At 43.1% G+C, this 18,594-nt stretch overlaps 1 protein-coding gene across 1 annotated transcript in view; it reads right to left on the bottom strand.

Annotated features, from left to right (window-relative positions):
* Nucleotides 1-7,112: 7,112 nt before the first annotated feature.
* The window catches only part of VIT (vitrin), a 50,442-nt gene continuing 38,960 nt past the window's right edge, over nt 7,113-18,594 (bottom strand). The window contains exons 14-19 of the mRNA XM_005141011.3: nt 16,813-16,875; nt 14,185-14,332; nt 13,893-13,996; nt 13,168-13,394; nt 10,655-11,168; nt 7,113-10,008 (exon numbers count right to left, since the gene is read on the bottom strand). Coding sequence (XP_005141068.2) covers nt 9,830-10,008; nt 10,655-11,168; nt 13,168-13,394; nt 13,893-13,996; nt 14,185-14,332; nt 16,813-16,875 — 1,235 coding nt within the window. The 3' untranslated portion in view covers nt 7,113-9,829. The remainder of the gene's footprint in view (nt 10,009-10,654; nt 11,169-13,167; nt 13,395-13,892; nt 13,997-14,184; nt 14,333-16,812; nt 16,876-18,594) is intronic.

Genomic DNA, 18,594 nt, shown 5'->3' with positions numbered 1-18,594 from the left:
GCAGCGTGAGAATATCTGCAAATGAGATTATTTGTATTTTTACTTTGAAGATCTGTAGGAAGTGGTCATTTGGATTGTGTGCTGAACAGCAAGGGAAGCAGACCATTTGCTGAAATCTCTAGGGGATAGATAGTAGGTGAAATGGCCAGAACTGGTGTGTCCTCCATGTGACTGGTGTCATCGCAGGAGAATTCAGCTGAGGAGCAGTGCAGAGTTTAGCCTGATGGTGTCATAGAGGAAAACTGCAAAAGGTAGGAGTGACAAGTTTAGTGAGGCTTTCCCATAATGATTCTTAAGGATTATTTTTTCCTCTGGCTGCAGATTTTATGAAGGATAAAAATCTGGTATATATCCCACTTCAGATGAGATGGCAAGAGATTTGTAACAGCTTATTTCTTAAATTTTGAGAACAGAACTTACTCTTCTGCTAACATGCTTCATGTTAGGGACCCAGTTATGCAAAGTTAAGTTCCTCAGGCACTGTAATGAGACTACTCTTTTGCTTCTGGATAAACATTTATATAAAAACAAAATTGTGTGACTAAGACTTTTTCTCATGATGTCCACTATTATTGAACCAAAGCCACAAAATATGTGAAGGAGAGTAGAATTTTAGGCTTCTCATTTTTATTTTCTTTTTTTTCCTTCAGTCACAATCTACAAATTTAATATATATTACATACAGTGTCCTCTGCATGACTCCACATTAAATAACCTATCAAAAAATACTGCTTCGGTACTTCTTCATACAAACAAGATGTGAATGGGACCAGTGGTTCCAGGTAGTTTGTGACTCACTTAGCATGTATGTCTTTCAATTTTCTAATGGGTGAGCTGATAAGATTAATGACATTAATTGTGAAAATGTGATGCTGCTTATAATACAGCATTCAAAAATACTCTGAAATTTGTGGCTGTTTAGCGGAAATTGTTTTGGACTGCACTGTTAAGAATGAAGAAAGCAGAATATGATAGTAAACCACTTACATGGTAAAATTGTTTTATATAAGAAGTTGCAATCTTTGACATAGCAATCAGTTTTTGGGCATTTGCTGTTGGTAAGCATCGTAGGGATGCTCAGTGAAGCTATTATCATTGAGTGACAAAGAGGAAGCAAAGATTTCCCTGAAAAAACTACTCAGATGTTTCAAGAAGCTCCCTTTTTCCATAAAGACATGAAGGCATTGAGAATATTTTATCTAAATCTGGTAATGTGTTTAGTTGAGGAGGGTTACAATAGGTGAACAGCTTTGGCTCTTTAGTCATCAGTGTCTTTAATCTTAGAGACCAGCAGAGTTACTGAAACAAATGGTCTGTCAGCTGCTAGTCAAAACCTCCACAATGGGCAGCTGAGAAACTGGTGAAAACCACAGTGTTAATCTATCCAGTTATATAGGAGGTATTTTACATGAAATAACCCACATTGTAAAAGATAGTATTACATACAGCAGGGCAAGTGAACAAATACCTGGGGACACAAAGGGGACTGGGATGACCTCTGTGTAAATAGTCCTTGCTCTGGGAAGTGCTCTTGTTCAGTTGGTGGGACTCATGCCAGGAGGGAGAATGGTCAGGAATAGACCTTTAAAAGGATGCTTCTGCCTGTTCTAATGAACATACCTGTAACACAGGCTACCTGCCCTTCTGATACCTGTTTTTTATCTTCCTGCTTAAAACCTCCTTTAGTCTATATTTCTGAGAATCTTAAAATCTCATTTGCAGTGGAGTCTCATTGCAGGGTAAATTTCATAAAGGACTACTGATTTTCTTTTAGTGTTTTTTGAAGGGTGACAGAGTTTCAGCATCAGCCCTACCCCTCCCATCACCAAAAGGCTTATTTGTACCACCTTATTACCAGTTCATTTAATTCTGCTGAGTTATCTCTTACCACACCTGCTGAATTAATTTTGCTGCTCTGTAGTCTGTTGTGAAAACTTAGGAAGTGCTGTATCATTTAAGATATTTTTGAGAATTTCTGTTCCACTACAGGTGTAAAGCCTGTTGAGCAGTTTGTTGGGTCTCAGCTGGCTCATTGTCACGAGAGATTTGTTGCTACATGACAAATTCCAAACTACAGATGAACTAAAAAAAAAAAAAAATATATATATATATATATAAGTATATACTTTTTAGCCCAACTTCTTTCCTAATCATGTCTGGGTTGTGGTGTTGTGTGTTAAACTAGTTCTGCCCTGCTTGTGCTGCCACGCCATGCTGTGATCCTGGGAGATCACACCCATGTTTAAAACCATGTCTGCACATGCGTTTTTAAGCTGCTGAAAGCCTTGTGTTGACAGGGTCCTCAAGCCTGGTCTTCTTGTGTTTGCTAAGTTTGAATTGCAGGCTCTCAAAATTGCTTCCCTGCTATTTCAAGAAACCCTTGGTCCTCATACCAGAATATTAGACTGGGCTGTTGCAAAAGGATTTCTGTGGCTGGATTTCTACTGTTCTGAAAGGGAAGGGATAAGTTATTACCAAGCCAAATATATTCATTATTTTTTGATTACTTACTGAAAGCAGCCAAATACATTGTATAAGGGGTAAACAATGGACTTCAAGGTAATATTTTTCCATCAAGGATTTATTTTTTTATTCTTCATGTCATCAAGATGTACTGCTTTTTGAATATAGCTTGTTTTCAGATATATGGCTCCTAGAATTGTTTCCTTGCAGTCAGACATTACAAACATGCATAGGTTTTGAAAATTGTCTCATAGGTGTTAGCACTTTTTCTGGAAATGCAGACTGATGATGTTGGCTTACAATTTCTTGTACCTTTATAGCCCAAGCAGACTGAAAAGTTGTCTTGTACCGTTTTCCTTAAATCACACATCTGAAAAAACCTGTAGAAGAAGATCCATAATGAGAAGACTCTTGTTGCTGTAAGATTTTTCTGTTGACATTTGTCAGCATATCAACTACCTGCATTGTATTTTGTATAAATATCTTCAGTTCTTTTAAAAGAAACTGTCAGGTTAAAAATACAGATTTCTTTGCCTTATGGACCATAGTTTGGTTTTATTTTTTTGCTTATATTAATATGCTTTTTTTTTCCTCTTTACAAGCATAACTACTGAACCTGACAGTTCTCTTTTGGAGAAGATGCTACAGGTCATAACCACTTAAATGTTAGTAATTAGAGTTGTTCCTCTTGTGGTTTGGGTCACTTCCATGACAGATAGTTGATCTGTAAAGGCTACTGTGACTGGTGTATAAAGAGCTAAAGGAAATTAAGACACCCCTTCAGAATTATGTGGAGGTTATGATTTTGAAACAGTGTTGGGCTTCAAGTGTCTTGCAGAGTGGTGGGTCCAAATAAGAAATACTTATTAAGTAACAGGCTGCTTGTCAGTTTTTGTGTGTGGCTCAGTACAAGGCTGTGTCTTGTGTCAGAATTTCAGTGCCACCAAATCACCATATTTAAATGCTACTGTCATACAAAAGTGAATGTTATTTTAAGTGAGAAATTCCGTTTTCTAAGTTGTGAAAGAAATAGTTTTCTTGAGAGTAAACATCTGTAAACTTAATGTATTTAATGATTTCAGAAAAGCTTCTTAATCATGGGACATGATAGAAGTGAAAAAGTGATTAGTTCTCCAAAGATTTGATAAGCACTTACTAGAAAAAGTGTAACTTTTTGCTTTAAATGAAAGTGCTTCTTCAGACACTCAATGTTAAACTTCGTATTAAAGTTCAGTACTTTAAAATCCTGGAGAAATATCTAAAATGGCAAAGATTGAAAATTCAGTGGGAGATTATTTTTAACTACACCAGTATATTTTTGAGCTCTCAATTGCAGCCCTGAATTTTCTCTTTTTCACTGCAATTCATATTCTGTGAAACTTCTTGGATAGGTTATATTTAAAGCTACATTCACTTGCTTGAATAAGTCAAGTAAATATTTTGTCATTAAAATTATATATATCTGCTTATGTTAGTGTGCTGTTTAAAATGAGACCACGTTGAGGTAACCATGCAGGTATTTGTATTTGGTATGACAGTAGTGAAGTGGGGTAGCTGTATACTGTACCCGCATTCTGCGCTGAGCAAAATCACATGGACTTCCAGAAATAGGCAATGGTTTTTAAAAGCAGCTTTATTTAATGTTACAGCAGCAGTTAAGTGTCATTTGTACCATGTAATTATGTAAATTGGGTGCTAATAAATACTATTTTTCAACATTTTGCATTGTGTTCATAGTATTATATTTTATCACAAGATGTGATCCCAGAGGGTACATTAGGAGGGAGAAGTACACTTAGACTAGGACAAGTTTGGAGGGGCATAGTGTAACTTTATGTGAACTTCCTTTTGAACTGTGCAGTGTGTTACTGCTCACAGTAGTGTCTCAGTTTTTCTGTTCTCCATATGTCTCTGTTTTGTACTCCTCCGCCACATTGGCACTGTTGGCATCCTACATCTTTCCATGCCCTTAGGCACACAGTCCCCAGACATGTGGAGCAGGTATGGTGCAGTTGTGCTGGTCTGTTGGCAGTGCATGGATCACAGCAGCACACAGAGCACTTCCTGGGGATAACATTCATGTAATATAAAAATAAGTGCATGGCTCTGCCCTTGGGGAGAGGATGAGGGAGAGCAAACCACACATCACAGATGGTAGTTGCATTGCTACAGGAAGATGCTCAGAACAGCACTGCTGAGGGGGTGGTATGGGAACCTACACAGAACTGAGCAGAACAACTTGTTAGTAGGTCCATCCCATTTTTTCTAGGCTTGTAGGTGGGATAAGCAAAGTTCTCATCTCTTCTTGATGGTGGATATAATAACCCATCTGATCTAGTCCTACCCATCCCCACTCCAAGGAAAGGGGAATTGCTGTATGAAATGACAATACAGTTGCATTCACCCCAGTGTTCTGCCTCCAGAGAGTCAGTAGAAGATTCCTGAGGTATGGAGAAGGAAGATTTCACAAAAAAGTATTGGGCGTGCCCCCCTATGAGGAAGGCCTTAATATCATATGGGCTTGCCTTTGGAACTAGATAATCTTCAGGTCCTTTTCAGCCCCTAATAGTCTATGATTCTATGAACAAGGTAAGTCTCCAAAATTATTTGGGTGTGAGAAAAGTGGGTGTATTCTCTTTGGCCATATGGTGAAACTTTTAGCTACCATTTGTCATTGTGCTTAAAGGGAAGCAATTTCTGTGAGTGTTGGAGTTATTGAACTGCATTGAGTTTTATTAGAACTCGGAGAAGGGGTTAAATTGGTGTTGAAAATACTGCTTTTATCTCTTGATGTTCAGTATGACTGACAGCTGACTGCGAGTGATCTAGCTGATGCAGTGTTAAAACCTGTGACATGCCCCAGTTTACGTTTTTAACAAGGGAAAAAAGGAAACTACTTTGAGGAATCTGAGGCACTCAGCTATATAGATGAACTTGCAGTGTGTTGAATATATAGGTGATTTAGCACATGTTGATGGCCTGGAACTGTCTAAGACTTCTGAAACTGAGATGGGAATGGAAAAGAATAGGGATCAAGTTGTTTCCATAATGTTGCTGATGAGTAGAGAAAAATAACTGAAAGGATAATAAAGTTACTTTGTTCAACCGTGAAGTCATGTAAGGTATGCATACCACGGAAAACTGTGTTTGGTGTCTAGGTGATACTCCTGGTATTTACTGCTTGTTTTAACTTGCCAAGTAGACAACTTTGATAATTTTCTGTGGAGTTTAGGTGTTCAGGTAGGGTGTTAAATTTACTAAGGATGCTTAGACTGGGTCATTCCTGTCTGGATGCTTAGCCCCAGAGCTTTTCCTGGTTACTGGAACAGTTTCCCTGATGTGCTGTGGAGGGAGGAACGTGAGGAGGAAGGGGAAGCTCATCTGCCCACTTGTCAGAAAAGCAAAATTCAGCAGTGGCCATGGGGAAATCCTCCTCGTGGTGAACCAGCAAACTGGCAGCAGATGATACCTTCTGTGCCGAGTGGCACAGTGACAGCAGGGATGCTGCGTGTCCCACTTCTGAGACAGCAAGGTAAGATACTGCTGGGAAACAGGACTCTGAGTTACCTCTCTCTGAAGAGATGGTTGAACTTTGAATTTGATTGGGTCATTCATGTGAAATGTGAGTAGCTGATGCTGGGGTTAGAGGTAAGAAGTGGTGTCATAGAGCTTCCAGAATCTTCCAGAGCATCCATGGATGTCAGTATTTCCAGGCGGGTGTTATGCACTGTGATTGCTGAGCAGTGATAAGCCACCAGTCCAGCTCCTGAATGCAAAGATGCGTATTTTCTGGGGAGAGGATGCTTAAACAACCCACTTTGGCTATGTGTCTGGTGACTAGTTCAGACAGCTTCCAGCCCTGGCTGGCTGCTGGCCTCCAAGTCCAACCCTTTGGTGCCCTTCTTTTCTGGGTGCCTCAGCCAGGAGGCAGGTTCCACCACATTGGTCAGGCATCTGAAACTGAGTGGCCCAGTATCAAGTGTCTGGGCATATAGATGCTCTTTTGATTCATCCCTGCATCTAGAAATTGCGTACAGACTATCGTTTGGATTTGGGGTTTGGTTTTTCAGCTTCTAAACGAAGCCTGGTTCCAATAAGATGTGATCTTATCCGCAGACTAGCAGACATGCAGACTTGCAAAAATACATATGATTTAGTGCCTTTCAGCCATTACACTGCTTCAGTGACTGATTCCTCTGGTACGTCATTGAATGGCCCTTCCTCTGCTAGCCTATTTTTCTCAGTTGATCATGTAAAAGGAGGACAGCATTGAAACACTTGGGGCGTTACCAACCTTTCTGGGTCTTCCATAATCCAATAAGAACCTCAGCTGTATTTCAAAAACTAAAATGGCATAGGACCATATTTGGTGCTTATTTTTTAAGCACGTACAAAATGACATGTACTGCATATGCCTTTGGGACAATTTTATTGCAAAAGATACAGCACTTTGTATTGATAAGTTCAGAACAGCTTGTTTATGTTACAGAAGGAGTTCTGCTGCTTTCTTCAAACAAATACACCCCTTCGAATATTTATGAATATTTATATGTAAGTTATCTTTTTTTTTAATAAAACAATATTTAGGGACTTTAGAAGATGGAAAGTATTTTGATTACTATGAAAGGTAAAGGTTGAGAGGAGTGTTCTGTGCTTGGTTTTATTAATGGAAGGCTGTATTACAAGTTTTGAGGCGTACACTTAAGCTTGCAGATTTATGACATCTAAGTGTAGATGAGAGTTGGATTAAACATTAAACCACTTTGACACTTAGATCTAACAATTCCAAGGTCATCCTGAGAAGTTAATAAAAAGGCACTTTGGCAACCAAGCACTATAGTTGTTCTTTAAATTTAAGATTGAAACAACAACAAACCCTGAAGTGCCCTTTATAAATGCTTGGCACAGAAGATAGCTGTGCAACTTCCCTGTGAAAGAGCATTTGAAAGCTGACTATCATTGCTTGAAATAAAAGCTTTCAGAAGAAATTAAAATGCATATCCTAAAGCACATGTGTGGCTCTAACTGTTCCTAATCCCTCAGCTTTCTGTGCTGCTCTGTAAGCAGAGCACAAGCAAAACACTGGGCAGTCTCTGTAGAGTGACCAATCTTCCGTGCTCCATGAGTACAGCCAGTATGGAAAAAAGTAATGTTGCATTAAAAATTAAAACACAGCGTTAAGAGTAATTAAAAGTTAAGACTTCAGCCTTTTTCTCAGCTAGCCCCAAGTTAAACCCCAAGCAAACAGGTTTTCAGACAATAAATCTTGTGTCTGAACTGAAGTCCTCAGGAAATTTAGTTTATGCATTTGAGTTTTGTCCAGCCCATGTAATGTCCCTTCTTGATAGAGAAAGATGCTTCCAATAGAATGGTAGTGAGGGAGGTGGGTCAGGAGATGGGGTTATCAGGGCTGCTTTGCTTCTACATTGCTCTCTATCGTTTATCTTTGCTTTTTTGAAGCCAAGAAGGTATCACTGTGGAAGTGCGGCAGCACAGATTAGCAATAGAAACTCTGCATACAAATATATTTTATGTCTTTGTTTTGGAAGTGCCCTGTGTCTTCTGTCTGGGTAGCATTGTTGTGTTGATGATGATCAGTAGAAGCTGGAACTGAATTTTTCGTCTGAGGGGAAGATCTGAACTTTCCCTGTGTAAAACCACTGTTTCATCCAGGACCACAGCCTGGCTTATGTTACCTCACCAGGGAGACCATGTAGACTCCTAACGTTCTCATTAGTTTGCATTGTGCTTACTTAATGGGCAATTTTTGGGTTGCTTCAGTTATATTTCCAAACGTAACAATAGTGCTACTTTTATTGTTAGAAAGGAGTCTCCCTTATGGCAATTCACTTCAATTAACATTTTTATGTTAATAATAAACATCCTGGGTCATGGCTATTAAAACTATAAATGCTATTAAAAGCTTGCTTTGTCAGTAAGATGTGAAATTTGAGTTTAATTCCTTCCCAGTTTGTGTTTAGTTCCACAAGCCTGATGTGGTGTGGCTTTGACTTCCATAAGGAACATGAACATGCTCATTTCTGTTGGCTCTGGAACTCCACCCCTTTCCTTCGATAAGTTTGATCAATGAACATATTTTCTTAAATTATATTAGGTGGAAACATTACCAGTAACTGTTGCTTCCTAACTAAAGTGCAGTTGTTCTGACCCTTTTGATGTGTCACTCCTCCCTTACTGACAAGTGGTACGGCTAGTTCATCCCTGCAGAAACAACTGTATGTTTTGAACAGTCCAGGGCTGTCATAGGTTCACTTTGAAATCAATCCATAAAACAGAAGTCAGTCCCAAATCTGGAAAAGGGTGTCTGTAAATGCTCAAAATGCTGCTTTTCCCAGTGTGTAATACAGAACTTCCCTCTTAAATCCTGTTAATGGCTTTTGAATAGCTCTCCTCACACGAGAGACTGCTGTAAGCTGTTCTGAGCTGTGGTTTAATGACAGAGCAGTGGGTCTCAAATGCTTTTCTTATTGCAAGTGACTTAAACCCACAATTTTTCTCAGCATATCTTATGTCCTGGCAGCTCTCCTGTGGTTTTGCAGGCCTTGGGACATAACAAGAGTAGAGCAACAGAGCTAAAGGGAAAAGGCACTTCTCAAAATCAAATACTAATATGATGCTGTAGGAGACTAGATTGCAGTTTCTGTGTGTTGTCTGCTTTGAGGATTTGGGGCTTTACTGGGGTTGAGAAATGACTGCAGGGTCCCACAGCTTTACTTGTTCCTCTCACTTGCTTTCCAGTCTCTGGGTCTGGATACAATGCTTGAGTTTACACTAGCTGAAGCTTAATCTACTGGCAAGACAGCTGTATGGAGAGGGCACCTGCTTTTAAGAAGGTACTCAAATTTGAGCTGTATTCACTCCTTCCCCCCCAGAAAAGTGTCTGGTATTTAACCCTGACCTGGGTGTCACCTGGTGGGCAGTGCCATATAGAGGTGCTTCTGCTGCAGCAGCTGAGGCTGCTCTCTGAAGGAACCTGAACACTTCAGGAGGGAAGTGGTGCTTTTAAAGGAGCCTGTGTGTGCCCAAAGGTGGGAATTGGATAAGCCAAGGCTCTAGACTGGAAGCAGCTTTTCAAACAGCTTCAGTTATTTCTGCTATGCTTACTGCCTCTTTTGCTATCCATCCAAATCAGAATTTCTGAAGCCTGCAAAGAAAGAAAAATATAATCAACAGTCTACACAGAGCGCTATCATGCACGGGGACAGAGCTGCAATGAACCTTGCTGACTAGAAAGTGCCAGAGAGAAACACCTCCGGTATTTCTTGAACTGGGGGCTGACATTACTCCTGTCGCACTTGGTGTGCCTTCAGCTTGGTGCCCATGGGTCCTGCCTTGCCTGAGTCCATCAGTTCCGTGGCTGGGAATTAAATTCTGTGCAAATATTTTGGATGAGCTGATTAACAAAGCGGTAGAGGTTGTCAAATTCATCCACAAAGAAGGAATGCTCCTTATCAGGGTCCGTTGCGATGGCTTCCAGTTCATCTTGGGCTGCCCAAGCAACTCCAATGGCGTAAGCTATAACTCCTGAAAAGAAACAGTTTAGAATGAGCAAAAAAGTTGTCATTGTGTTAAATTTGATGTAAGACCAATACTGGTACAAAGACAGTTACAATATGACATAACTGCCTGACCACAAAAATGTGGACAGTGAGTTCAATGCTCACTGTCTGCATGAGAATGATATTTTCAATTGGAGGAAGGGTCTAGTTAGTACTTCAGGATTATGTTTTGCAAGAGCAGAAAGGTTTAAACAACAGTCAAGCTTCTGCTCTGGGTCTGAACAACAGGCTCCTGAGCAAAAGGTTCTTGTTCTGATGCAAATACCTTCCAGTTATGTTGGAAGACATATGACTGTCCTGACTGGAAAGCTAAAGGAGGCTTCTTGTCTAAGACAGTAGAAATCCATTGACATCTCCTAGACTAGATTTATGCGTGTTGAATTTGCTGCTGGGTTAGTTTTGTTTGGTTGGTTGTTGCTTTTTTGTTTTTTTCCCAAAGTCCCTCATTAAGCTGTTAATCAGATGCTGATCTTGTTAGAGCTCAATGAGACCCCAGGGTAAGATGCTATTTTTCCTTCACAAAGTTTCGTCCATTGTCTTCAAATTGTATCAAACTGCATTTCCCTGGTGCTGAGGCACCTGGGGAGAGCAGGTAGCAGAGAATAGCTTACCATTTTGGTGAGCTGCCATGGCTGGCACACTGACATCGTCATAAGACCTGCCATCTGTGATGAGAATCATGATCTTCCGTTTGTTGGGTTTGGATTTGCTGAACAGCTGCTCCGTGGCATAGCTGATGGCTGCTCCTGTGCTGGTCCCACCACTCCAGTAACTGATCCTTTTAATAGCGCTCAGCACATCCTGCTTCGTGCTGTACTTGTCAAAGCTGAACTCAAGCCTTTGCTCATAGGTGTACTGAACAGCCCCGATGCGGGTGTCAGTGTCCGAAATCTCAAACTCCTTGCTGATGTTGGCTACAAACTGCAGCACTGTGCGGAAGTTGCCGGTGCCAACACTGCTGGAGCCGTCTATTACGAAACCAATATCAGCCGAATTGAGGCATGTCTTGCTGCAGGCCAGCCGGTCGGTGTCACAGACCCGCTTCACCAGGGGCTGGACCACCTTGTGTAGGCTGAACCAGCTGGGGACATTGATGGAGTAGAAACCATTCGTTCTGCACACTGCCTGCAAGACAACACAAGGATGAATGCTGTGGAAATTCGGCCTGCCTGTTTCAGCTGGGGTATGCAGCTAAACTGTAAATACAGGCTCCCAGAAAGAGGAATGCTGGAGTCTGAAATGGCCTCTCCTCCAGTCACCATCTGCTTCCCTGGGAAATTATGTCAATGTAACATCACACATACTTGTGTAACAAGGCAGTTTTTCCTGCCTTTTTTTTAAAGCTGTGGGATGTCGCTCATATTCTAGTAGCAAAAGAAATGTAGTAAGAGAGTTTGCCACCTGTCAAGATTTTTTAGGGGAGTTACACAGAAAAAGTTCACAGAAAAAGCATCCAGATCACAGAGCTGCTGCTAGTGTGGCTCCAGTGGGCATTTTGGGAGCCTGTATGTTTGTCAGTGGGCAACTTCAGCTCCTGTTTTTCAGGGCAACAAGGAAAACTTTTCCTGCTGACAAGGCCTACCACCTTGAAGGTAAACCTGGGATGGAAGTTGGGTTACTCTTGGGTCCATACTCTTCCAAACAGAAAAAAACCCAGGCAATTTTGGTAAAAATGCAAAAAGCCCATCAAGATTGTGCTGGCACTGCTATGTAGTAAAACAAGTCTTTTAAGTTTTGTAACTCAGTACTTGTAGGGAGCAGATCTGCAGGAGGCTTCTGTAGGGTTAGTGGGAATTAAGGGAGCAGGGGTAGAAATTAGGGGTGGCACAGAAGAGGGAGTGAAAGAAGTCCATTGTGGGGTAGTGGGGGACAAGCTGGATTACATTGTCCTTGGCTTTAGCACCTTTTAAATGCTAATGCTTGTGTCCCTGTGTAAGAGTACTTTATTAAGGCAGGCTTTATCTATCAACTTTCTTTGTGTGTGAGTGTTTTCTTGGTGCCTGGTCTCGACGTGCATGTTGCCTAACAGATCCAAGGGAGTTAGGATTCCCACGAATCTGGGCTCCTCACTATGTTTGTTTTTACTGTGTCACTGCTCTTTTAATGTTACGATACAGCAATATCAAGTCACCATTCCCTCTTCACCTTCCTGTGCTGAGCCCACTCTACTCCCACTTCTGCTGCGTCCTTGGCAGGTTTGCAGAGACTCACTGTAGCTTTGCTCTTTTAAAGACATTAAATGGAAATAAGACTACAATCCGATTAAATGCTGCCCAGAGACAGCACAGCTCGCTGGAGCAGCTCTGGAACTCATGGAAGATTTATTTCATGGCAGAGCAACACCGCTCAGATGGGCATCTGTTTTCTGAAAATACCAGATAACTCGACCCTGCTTCCTGAGCCCAGCCTTGTCTGGCACTTGGTAGATACCTCCTGCCATAACTGGGTGCCAGCTTGCCCCGAAGCACTCTTGAGCAGACAGCAACCATTGGTGCCAAATATAAATCATTCAAGGCTTGTGTTCTCTCTTTTTGCTGCACATGGCAGGGCTTTACTCTTTTTCCAAGTGCTACCATGAAGTACACGGCAGCAGAAACAGGTAAGAAAAATAACCTGCATCAGAACAACAGTGGAAACAAAATGTTCAAGTTATCCAGCATAGCCAAACAACTGGGGTGCGCCTGTGTTGGGAGCGTCCCAATGTTCGCACATATGGGACATTTGTAAATACAACACTGTCATTAGGTTGATAGGGCTCCTCAGCCTTTGCTGGGCGAGAGATGCACAGCAGGCAGCTTGTGGGAAGCTCAGTCTGCAACTGTGCTTTGTCATGCCACTGTGTATTTGGAAGAACTCTCACCTCAGTATGCCTGCAGGTTTGTGCCAATGTTTAGTCAGGAAAAAGCCATTTCGTCCATGATGCACCTCAAACCAGAACTTCACTGACTTCATCCCAGTTCTGACCTCAGTACTGCTGCCTGGCTCTTCATACAAGAGCCCTCAATACAGCATAAGTAGGACAAGAAATCACCATAAGTGGTAAGAAGGGAGATGCCCTGAAGGAAACAGCTTGGAAAATGCAGTCAGAGCCAAGCTTCTGGCCAGAGCCCAGCCCAGGAAGTACCTTGTCCACAAAGTTTGGTTCGATAACATTCTGCTTCTCAACTTCAGTAGCTGCTTCAACAGTGACAAAGAAAATGTTGATCCCTGATTCTCTGGCCAGCCTGGAGGCCTCCTCCACTTGGTCGGTTGGCCACCCATCCACCACCACTACAACCACATTTGGTGCTCCACCTCGGTTTCCATTATCATCCAAAAAGAAGTTTTTGTTAACAAATGAAAGTGCCTTCCCTGGAATAAAAGAGGAGATGAGGATGAGTTACAGCTCTGGAAGCACTCTGCCTGATAATACCTTAATCAATGGTGGGCAGAGAGCTGATTCAAGTTCTGGAGCCCAGCCAGCAGCTGGGGAGTGGTTTCAGTGGCTGTGCAAGCAGGACGGAAGGTTGCTGGTGTTAGTGCCAATGCCTCCTGTGACCTCCTATGCTGAAGCGTATTCATCCCCTCCTTGTGTCCCATAGGGGCTAGGGTGACAAGCTGGGTTAGCAAGGATCTCTGATGTGTCCTGCTCTTGAGGAGAAAGGTGAACCCTGTCCACTTGTGATGTACTCACAGTGCCCTGGACAAACACGGGAAGCTTGCGGAGAGTGGTACTTGCTCTCCAGCCCTGCCTGAGGGCTGAGCACTGCTCGGTCACAGCCTCCACACTCAATGAGGTGTGGGCTCTCTACAGCTTCAGCTCTGGAGCCCTCCCTGAGCTGAGGATGTGCGAGCAGCCCCATCACCTACCAGCGTTGGAAAGCCCACCTCTCTGTGGGATTTTCTCAATGGCGTTTCTTAGGTCCTTGGAGTTGGTATGAGTTTTTAAGTTAAACTCTGTGGAAGGGTCATCGCTGAAAGAAGAAATGAGAGCAGCTGTCAGTTTCCTGGTTCACATGTAACAATACAAAAGCTGTAGGACCTGTCTGTGCTACCTGGCTCCTGAGTTCGAGATGGAAGTGAGACCTTTAGCATGTGTCAGCTGCAGAGCTACAGCTGCCAGTGTGTGGTTGTGCCCTGTGGCAAAGGGAGAATCTCTTACCCATACTGAACAATGCCCATCAGAGGACCAGCACTGCCGATGCCAAGGGCTTGAGCCACGTTACCAAGGAACCGCTTCTGGAGCTGAAAGCGGCGTTTACCAATGCTCCAGCTCCCATCCATCAAGAAGGACAAATCAATCTTGCAATCTGAGGAGAGACACAGAAACAGAAAATACTTTTAGTCCTGGTAGCTTGTGCTCCTTGCAAGAGTGAGGAGCAAAGGCTTAAAAAGCCTGCATCCAGTGACTTGTACTGCTGTGCAAGCTCTACTAAAAGGCCTTTGACAAGGACAAGTCACAGCTGGGGACTCAAGTCTGTGCTGCTCTTTGGTAAGTGAAGTCCTTGGCATGATTTTCTCCCATACAACATCCAAGCCTGTCTGTGTCATAAAAGAGCAAGAAGCTGCTCCCAAGGGTGAGCTTTGGGAGCACCATGTTTGGAGGCTAGGGAGGAAAGGTCAGCCACACAGGAGCAAGTTGGCTGATACCATGTTCCCTCAAAGCCATGGCTTGGGCTTGGCCCCCTTTATTCACAGCCTAGAGGTGGTGAGATTTTGTAAAGCCAGGCATGACACTTGGTTTTTGTGGTCTGGCCACCTGCATTGCACAGGCTACAGGGATTTCCTTGGTTATGCTTTTGTAGCCTTAATTGGTATACTGGATATAACAGGAGCGGTTAGTTCCTTACATACTGTGTTAATGCTGCTCAGAAGGGAGGGAAGACCCACTCAGTTCCTAAAATGTGTGATGCCAGGGATGCCTCAGCACAAAGGACATTGTGGGGTTTCTTCAAGGAGCTGCTGACAGCAATCCTGGCAGCTCTGCACTTCTGAATGAAAATCATTCAACAACTTCATTCTGCGCTGGAGCTAATGGGGGATGATGATTCACTTGCTGTGTTCAGACTAAGTGGGGACTCTGCCTGTAGCTCTGGGCTTGTACCTGTGTGTGCAGCAGCAGCAGTCTTGTGTTGCCTGTCTGGGCTGAAAACAATATTCTAGAAAAGCTATGCCTGCACCCAACCAACCTCTTCCCTCTCATGACATAGATGAACCTCATCTTTGTGCTTCTGTGAATGCTGTCTTCATCATTTTACATGTCTGCAAGTTAATGGTAAAACATTCATCGGTTAGACTGTAACCAGGAGCAGGATTGAAATTTGGCTTAACTAGAGCGCTAATTGACATTTTCCCCCTCCAGTGTCCGGGTCATCCCAATCTCTTGATTTCTGTCTGGTGATAGGAATCAGACTGTCCAAAATAGTGTATTTTAATCATTAGGTAGCCTGAAGGCTACAAAGCACTGATTGTTCTTACTGGCTTATGCAACTGCCTCCCATCTCATTACCTTCAATTTTTTCTCCTGTAGCTGTCTGTTTTTCTAGGTTTAATAATGCTGAGTTATAGAAGCGTGACTGAGAACTGTGTTCGTTTGCAGCAGATCGTGACGCAAGGCCGGGAACCCACAACAAATAATGCCTTAATTAACAGCCAAGCTTTCCTCAGTTTCTTGTCCTTCAGTGGGAGCTACACCGTGCTCCATATGTGGAAAGTGGGGGGTTTGTTAGCCAGCAGGTTCCGGGCATGCAAAGATTTACATACGCTTACATATAGACTTAATTTCTGGGGAGGAGTCAGGCAACAGGAGTATTTTGATGCTGGAACATTAGCAGGACTCTGCAAGAGCACTGGCTAAAGGTGCTCTGTAGGGAGCTGAGAGCTTTCAGATTTGCAGGGAGGCAAGATCTGAATTACAGCTTTTATGGTCCTAGAACAGGATGAGCGTTTCAATTCTGGTGTGACTTATCTCAGTTCAACTGCTGGAAACAGCTGTGCTTGTCTGTGTCTCTGCTACATGGAGTTCTGCTTTCCTGCAGTGCAATTGGGTATATAGAGCAGATCCTTCCTCTTTTCTTCTTCTTTCCCTTACTTCTGTATCAGTTTTAGGTGTATTTAACATCTTTTTATAAGGAAAAAAAATACTGCTAAGTATTAGGAGAAGTGCCTGGGAATATATAGACATTTGGTTCAGTGGTTGGTAGTAGTTAATGTAAAGAGACCTTGAAATTACAGTTCTGCAAGAGACAGCATTCAGTTTCTGGAGGACGGGCAAGAGAGGACCCAGGCGCTGGTGGGAGGGTGAAGCCCCTTCTCAGGGCGGTTTCCCATGAGGAGGTGGCAGACAACCCCACGTCTTCACTCAGAGCTTGCTCCCTCTTTCTCCTTCCACTCTAAAGATGAGTTAATGGACAAATTGCTCATCTAACCCTGGCCGCAACACATGGGTTTGTTGTCCTCTGCCATCAAAGTCCCTGAAAGAAGCTCTGTGCCCAAGGAAGGTGGAGCTGATACTGCCCAGAAGAAGTAGCGGTGAACAGCCACCATCTCTCTGTGCAGGTAAGCTAAATCTTGGCTGTTATTTCCTTTCCTATAGAAGTAAAACCCAACTATGTGTATGAGAGGGGTCTGTGTAGAGTGCTCACTGTTCCCCCGCAAGAAAAAAATGCGTTCCTCAAGTTTCTTAGGCTTTCTTGAAAGCCTGTTTCTATTTTAATTTGAATGCATCCTAGCAATGTGTAATTAATAAAACGATATTGCTTAATTATGAAATTAAGTCTGAAGTACGTACTTGGGTTCCCCTGGGAGATGGACTCCAGTGGCTTTGGATTCAATTCTTCCTTTGAACTGAAGCCTAGAGAGAGAAAGGAAAGGCTCCATCAATGTGTGCTTGGTGACTGCCCATGCTCTGGAAGGAAGCAGGCAATGAGATAGCTGCAGAGTCCCCCTGGCCTGAGGATTGATGTGGGAAGGAAGCAAGGATGGAGAGCACATACGTAGAGCTTACCTTTTTCCACCTACATCTCCTCTAGGATAAAACAAAAGCACAGGCACTTGCAGAAGTGCCACCAAAATCTCTTCCAAGCACTAACTTTGACTCCCCTTTGCGAGTTAGTGCCCTCAGTACAAGGACTTGAAAGCAACATACACAAGTCTGATCAAGTGCAGAAGCTGGTGGCAATGCTGTGGGGTGGTGGCCTTTAGCCCTGTGCCCCTGGCTTTACAATAAGCTGCACAACATCTGAAGCAGAGGAGTGACAGATTTAACGTGTTGGTTTTCTTTCTGGAGGGGAAGGTACTGGCAGCGACTCACCCCATCATGTTACAGCTGGGAAAGCAATGCAAGCCACAGCTCCTCAGGTGCTCCTGGAGGACTGGGTTACTTTGGAAAGCACAAAAGAAACAGGGCAAATAGTGACAGAGAGCTACAGTCAAGTCATGGGAAATAGTCTCATGGGTCACTAGTGGGTTGTAGCTGAGACCCCAGCTAAGATACTTAGATTGTAGCCACCTTGGGAACATGAGTTTATGTCCTTGTGAGATGCACTGACTCACAGGGCATCATCAGGCTGGTGGCTGAACTTCACTCACAGCTTGAATGTCTGGTGAAAGGCTCCTACAGTACAGCATCTGCCTCCTGAGCAACAGCAATGAGCTGTTTCTTTTCACCACAACATGACAAGATTAAGGGGATTTAGCTGAGATAATCCTCAGAAGAGACGGCAATGATCAGACAAGCCCCAGACTGCATGCTCACTGAGGAAATGTTGGGCAAAAAGAGCAGCAGAATGGGTTACTATTTTTGTAAACTACTTATTAATTTTCATAAAATAAAGATGGAAAACTTCCTTAAAGCTTCACCACCAAATACACCAAGGAAAGACTGCAGACTTCAGAGAGACAGTAAAAAGGTAACTTTAGAAAACATCAGATTAATATAGAAATAGTTTGTCTCTCCACAGTAGCCAGCCATGAAGGCATTGGTGTATGTAAAGAGAGCAAGCGACAAAGGGACATCAGCAGAGATCACCTAAACATGATGGAAGGAATACTTTGAAGGAAGTGGCCACAGGGCCAAGTGCTTCTTGCAGCCTGAGGTTGGACTGTGCACTTACATCTGCCAGCCCTTCTGGCTCTTTCACCAGCAGCCACAACCCCCAAACCTGGGAGAGCAATAGTTTGTATGATTTGCCAGTGCTCCCTCTGTACCCTTACTTCGCCTGTGTATAAATGCCTGAGGTGCAGTCCCATGAACACTTTCAGGTGGTGCAAACTAGCCCCACTACCCAAGGCTGAGCCCTCCTCTCACAAGGTGCCATCCCTCCTGCTCCTGTTCTGCCATCTTTCCCTTCTGCCTGCCTGGTGCTGGTGGAATTCAAGGGGAAGGGGCAAAAGGACAAATTAAACTGAGAAGAAAGAAAATGATGGGCTTGACCAGCTCCCTGATGAAGCCCACCCCCTGCTGAATGGGCAGAGGGTGTCTGGAGGCAAGTTGTCTCTTTCTGCTGTCAGTGCTGCCTTCTGGAGAGTTTATCTAGTGCAGAAGTTAATGGGTGACATGAGAAAGGAAGCA

This window comes from Melopsittacus undulatus, chromosome 3, assembly GCF_012275295.1.
Source record: "Melopsittacus undulatus isolate bMelUnd1 chromosome 3, bMelUnd1.mat.Z, whole genome shotgun sequence".
Taxonomy (NCBI): Eukaryota; Metazoa; Chordata; class Aves; order Psittaciformes; family Psittaculidae; genus Melopsittacus; species Melopsittacus undulatus.
The sequence above is the reverse complement of the archived record's forward strand: the minus strand, read 5'-3'. Positions and strand labels throughout refer to the sequence as shown.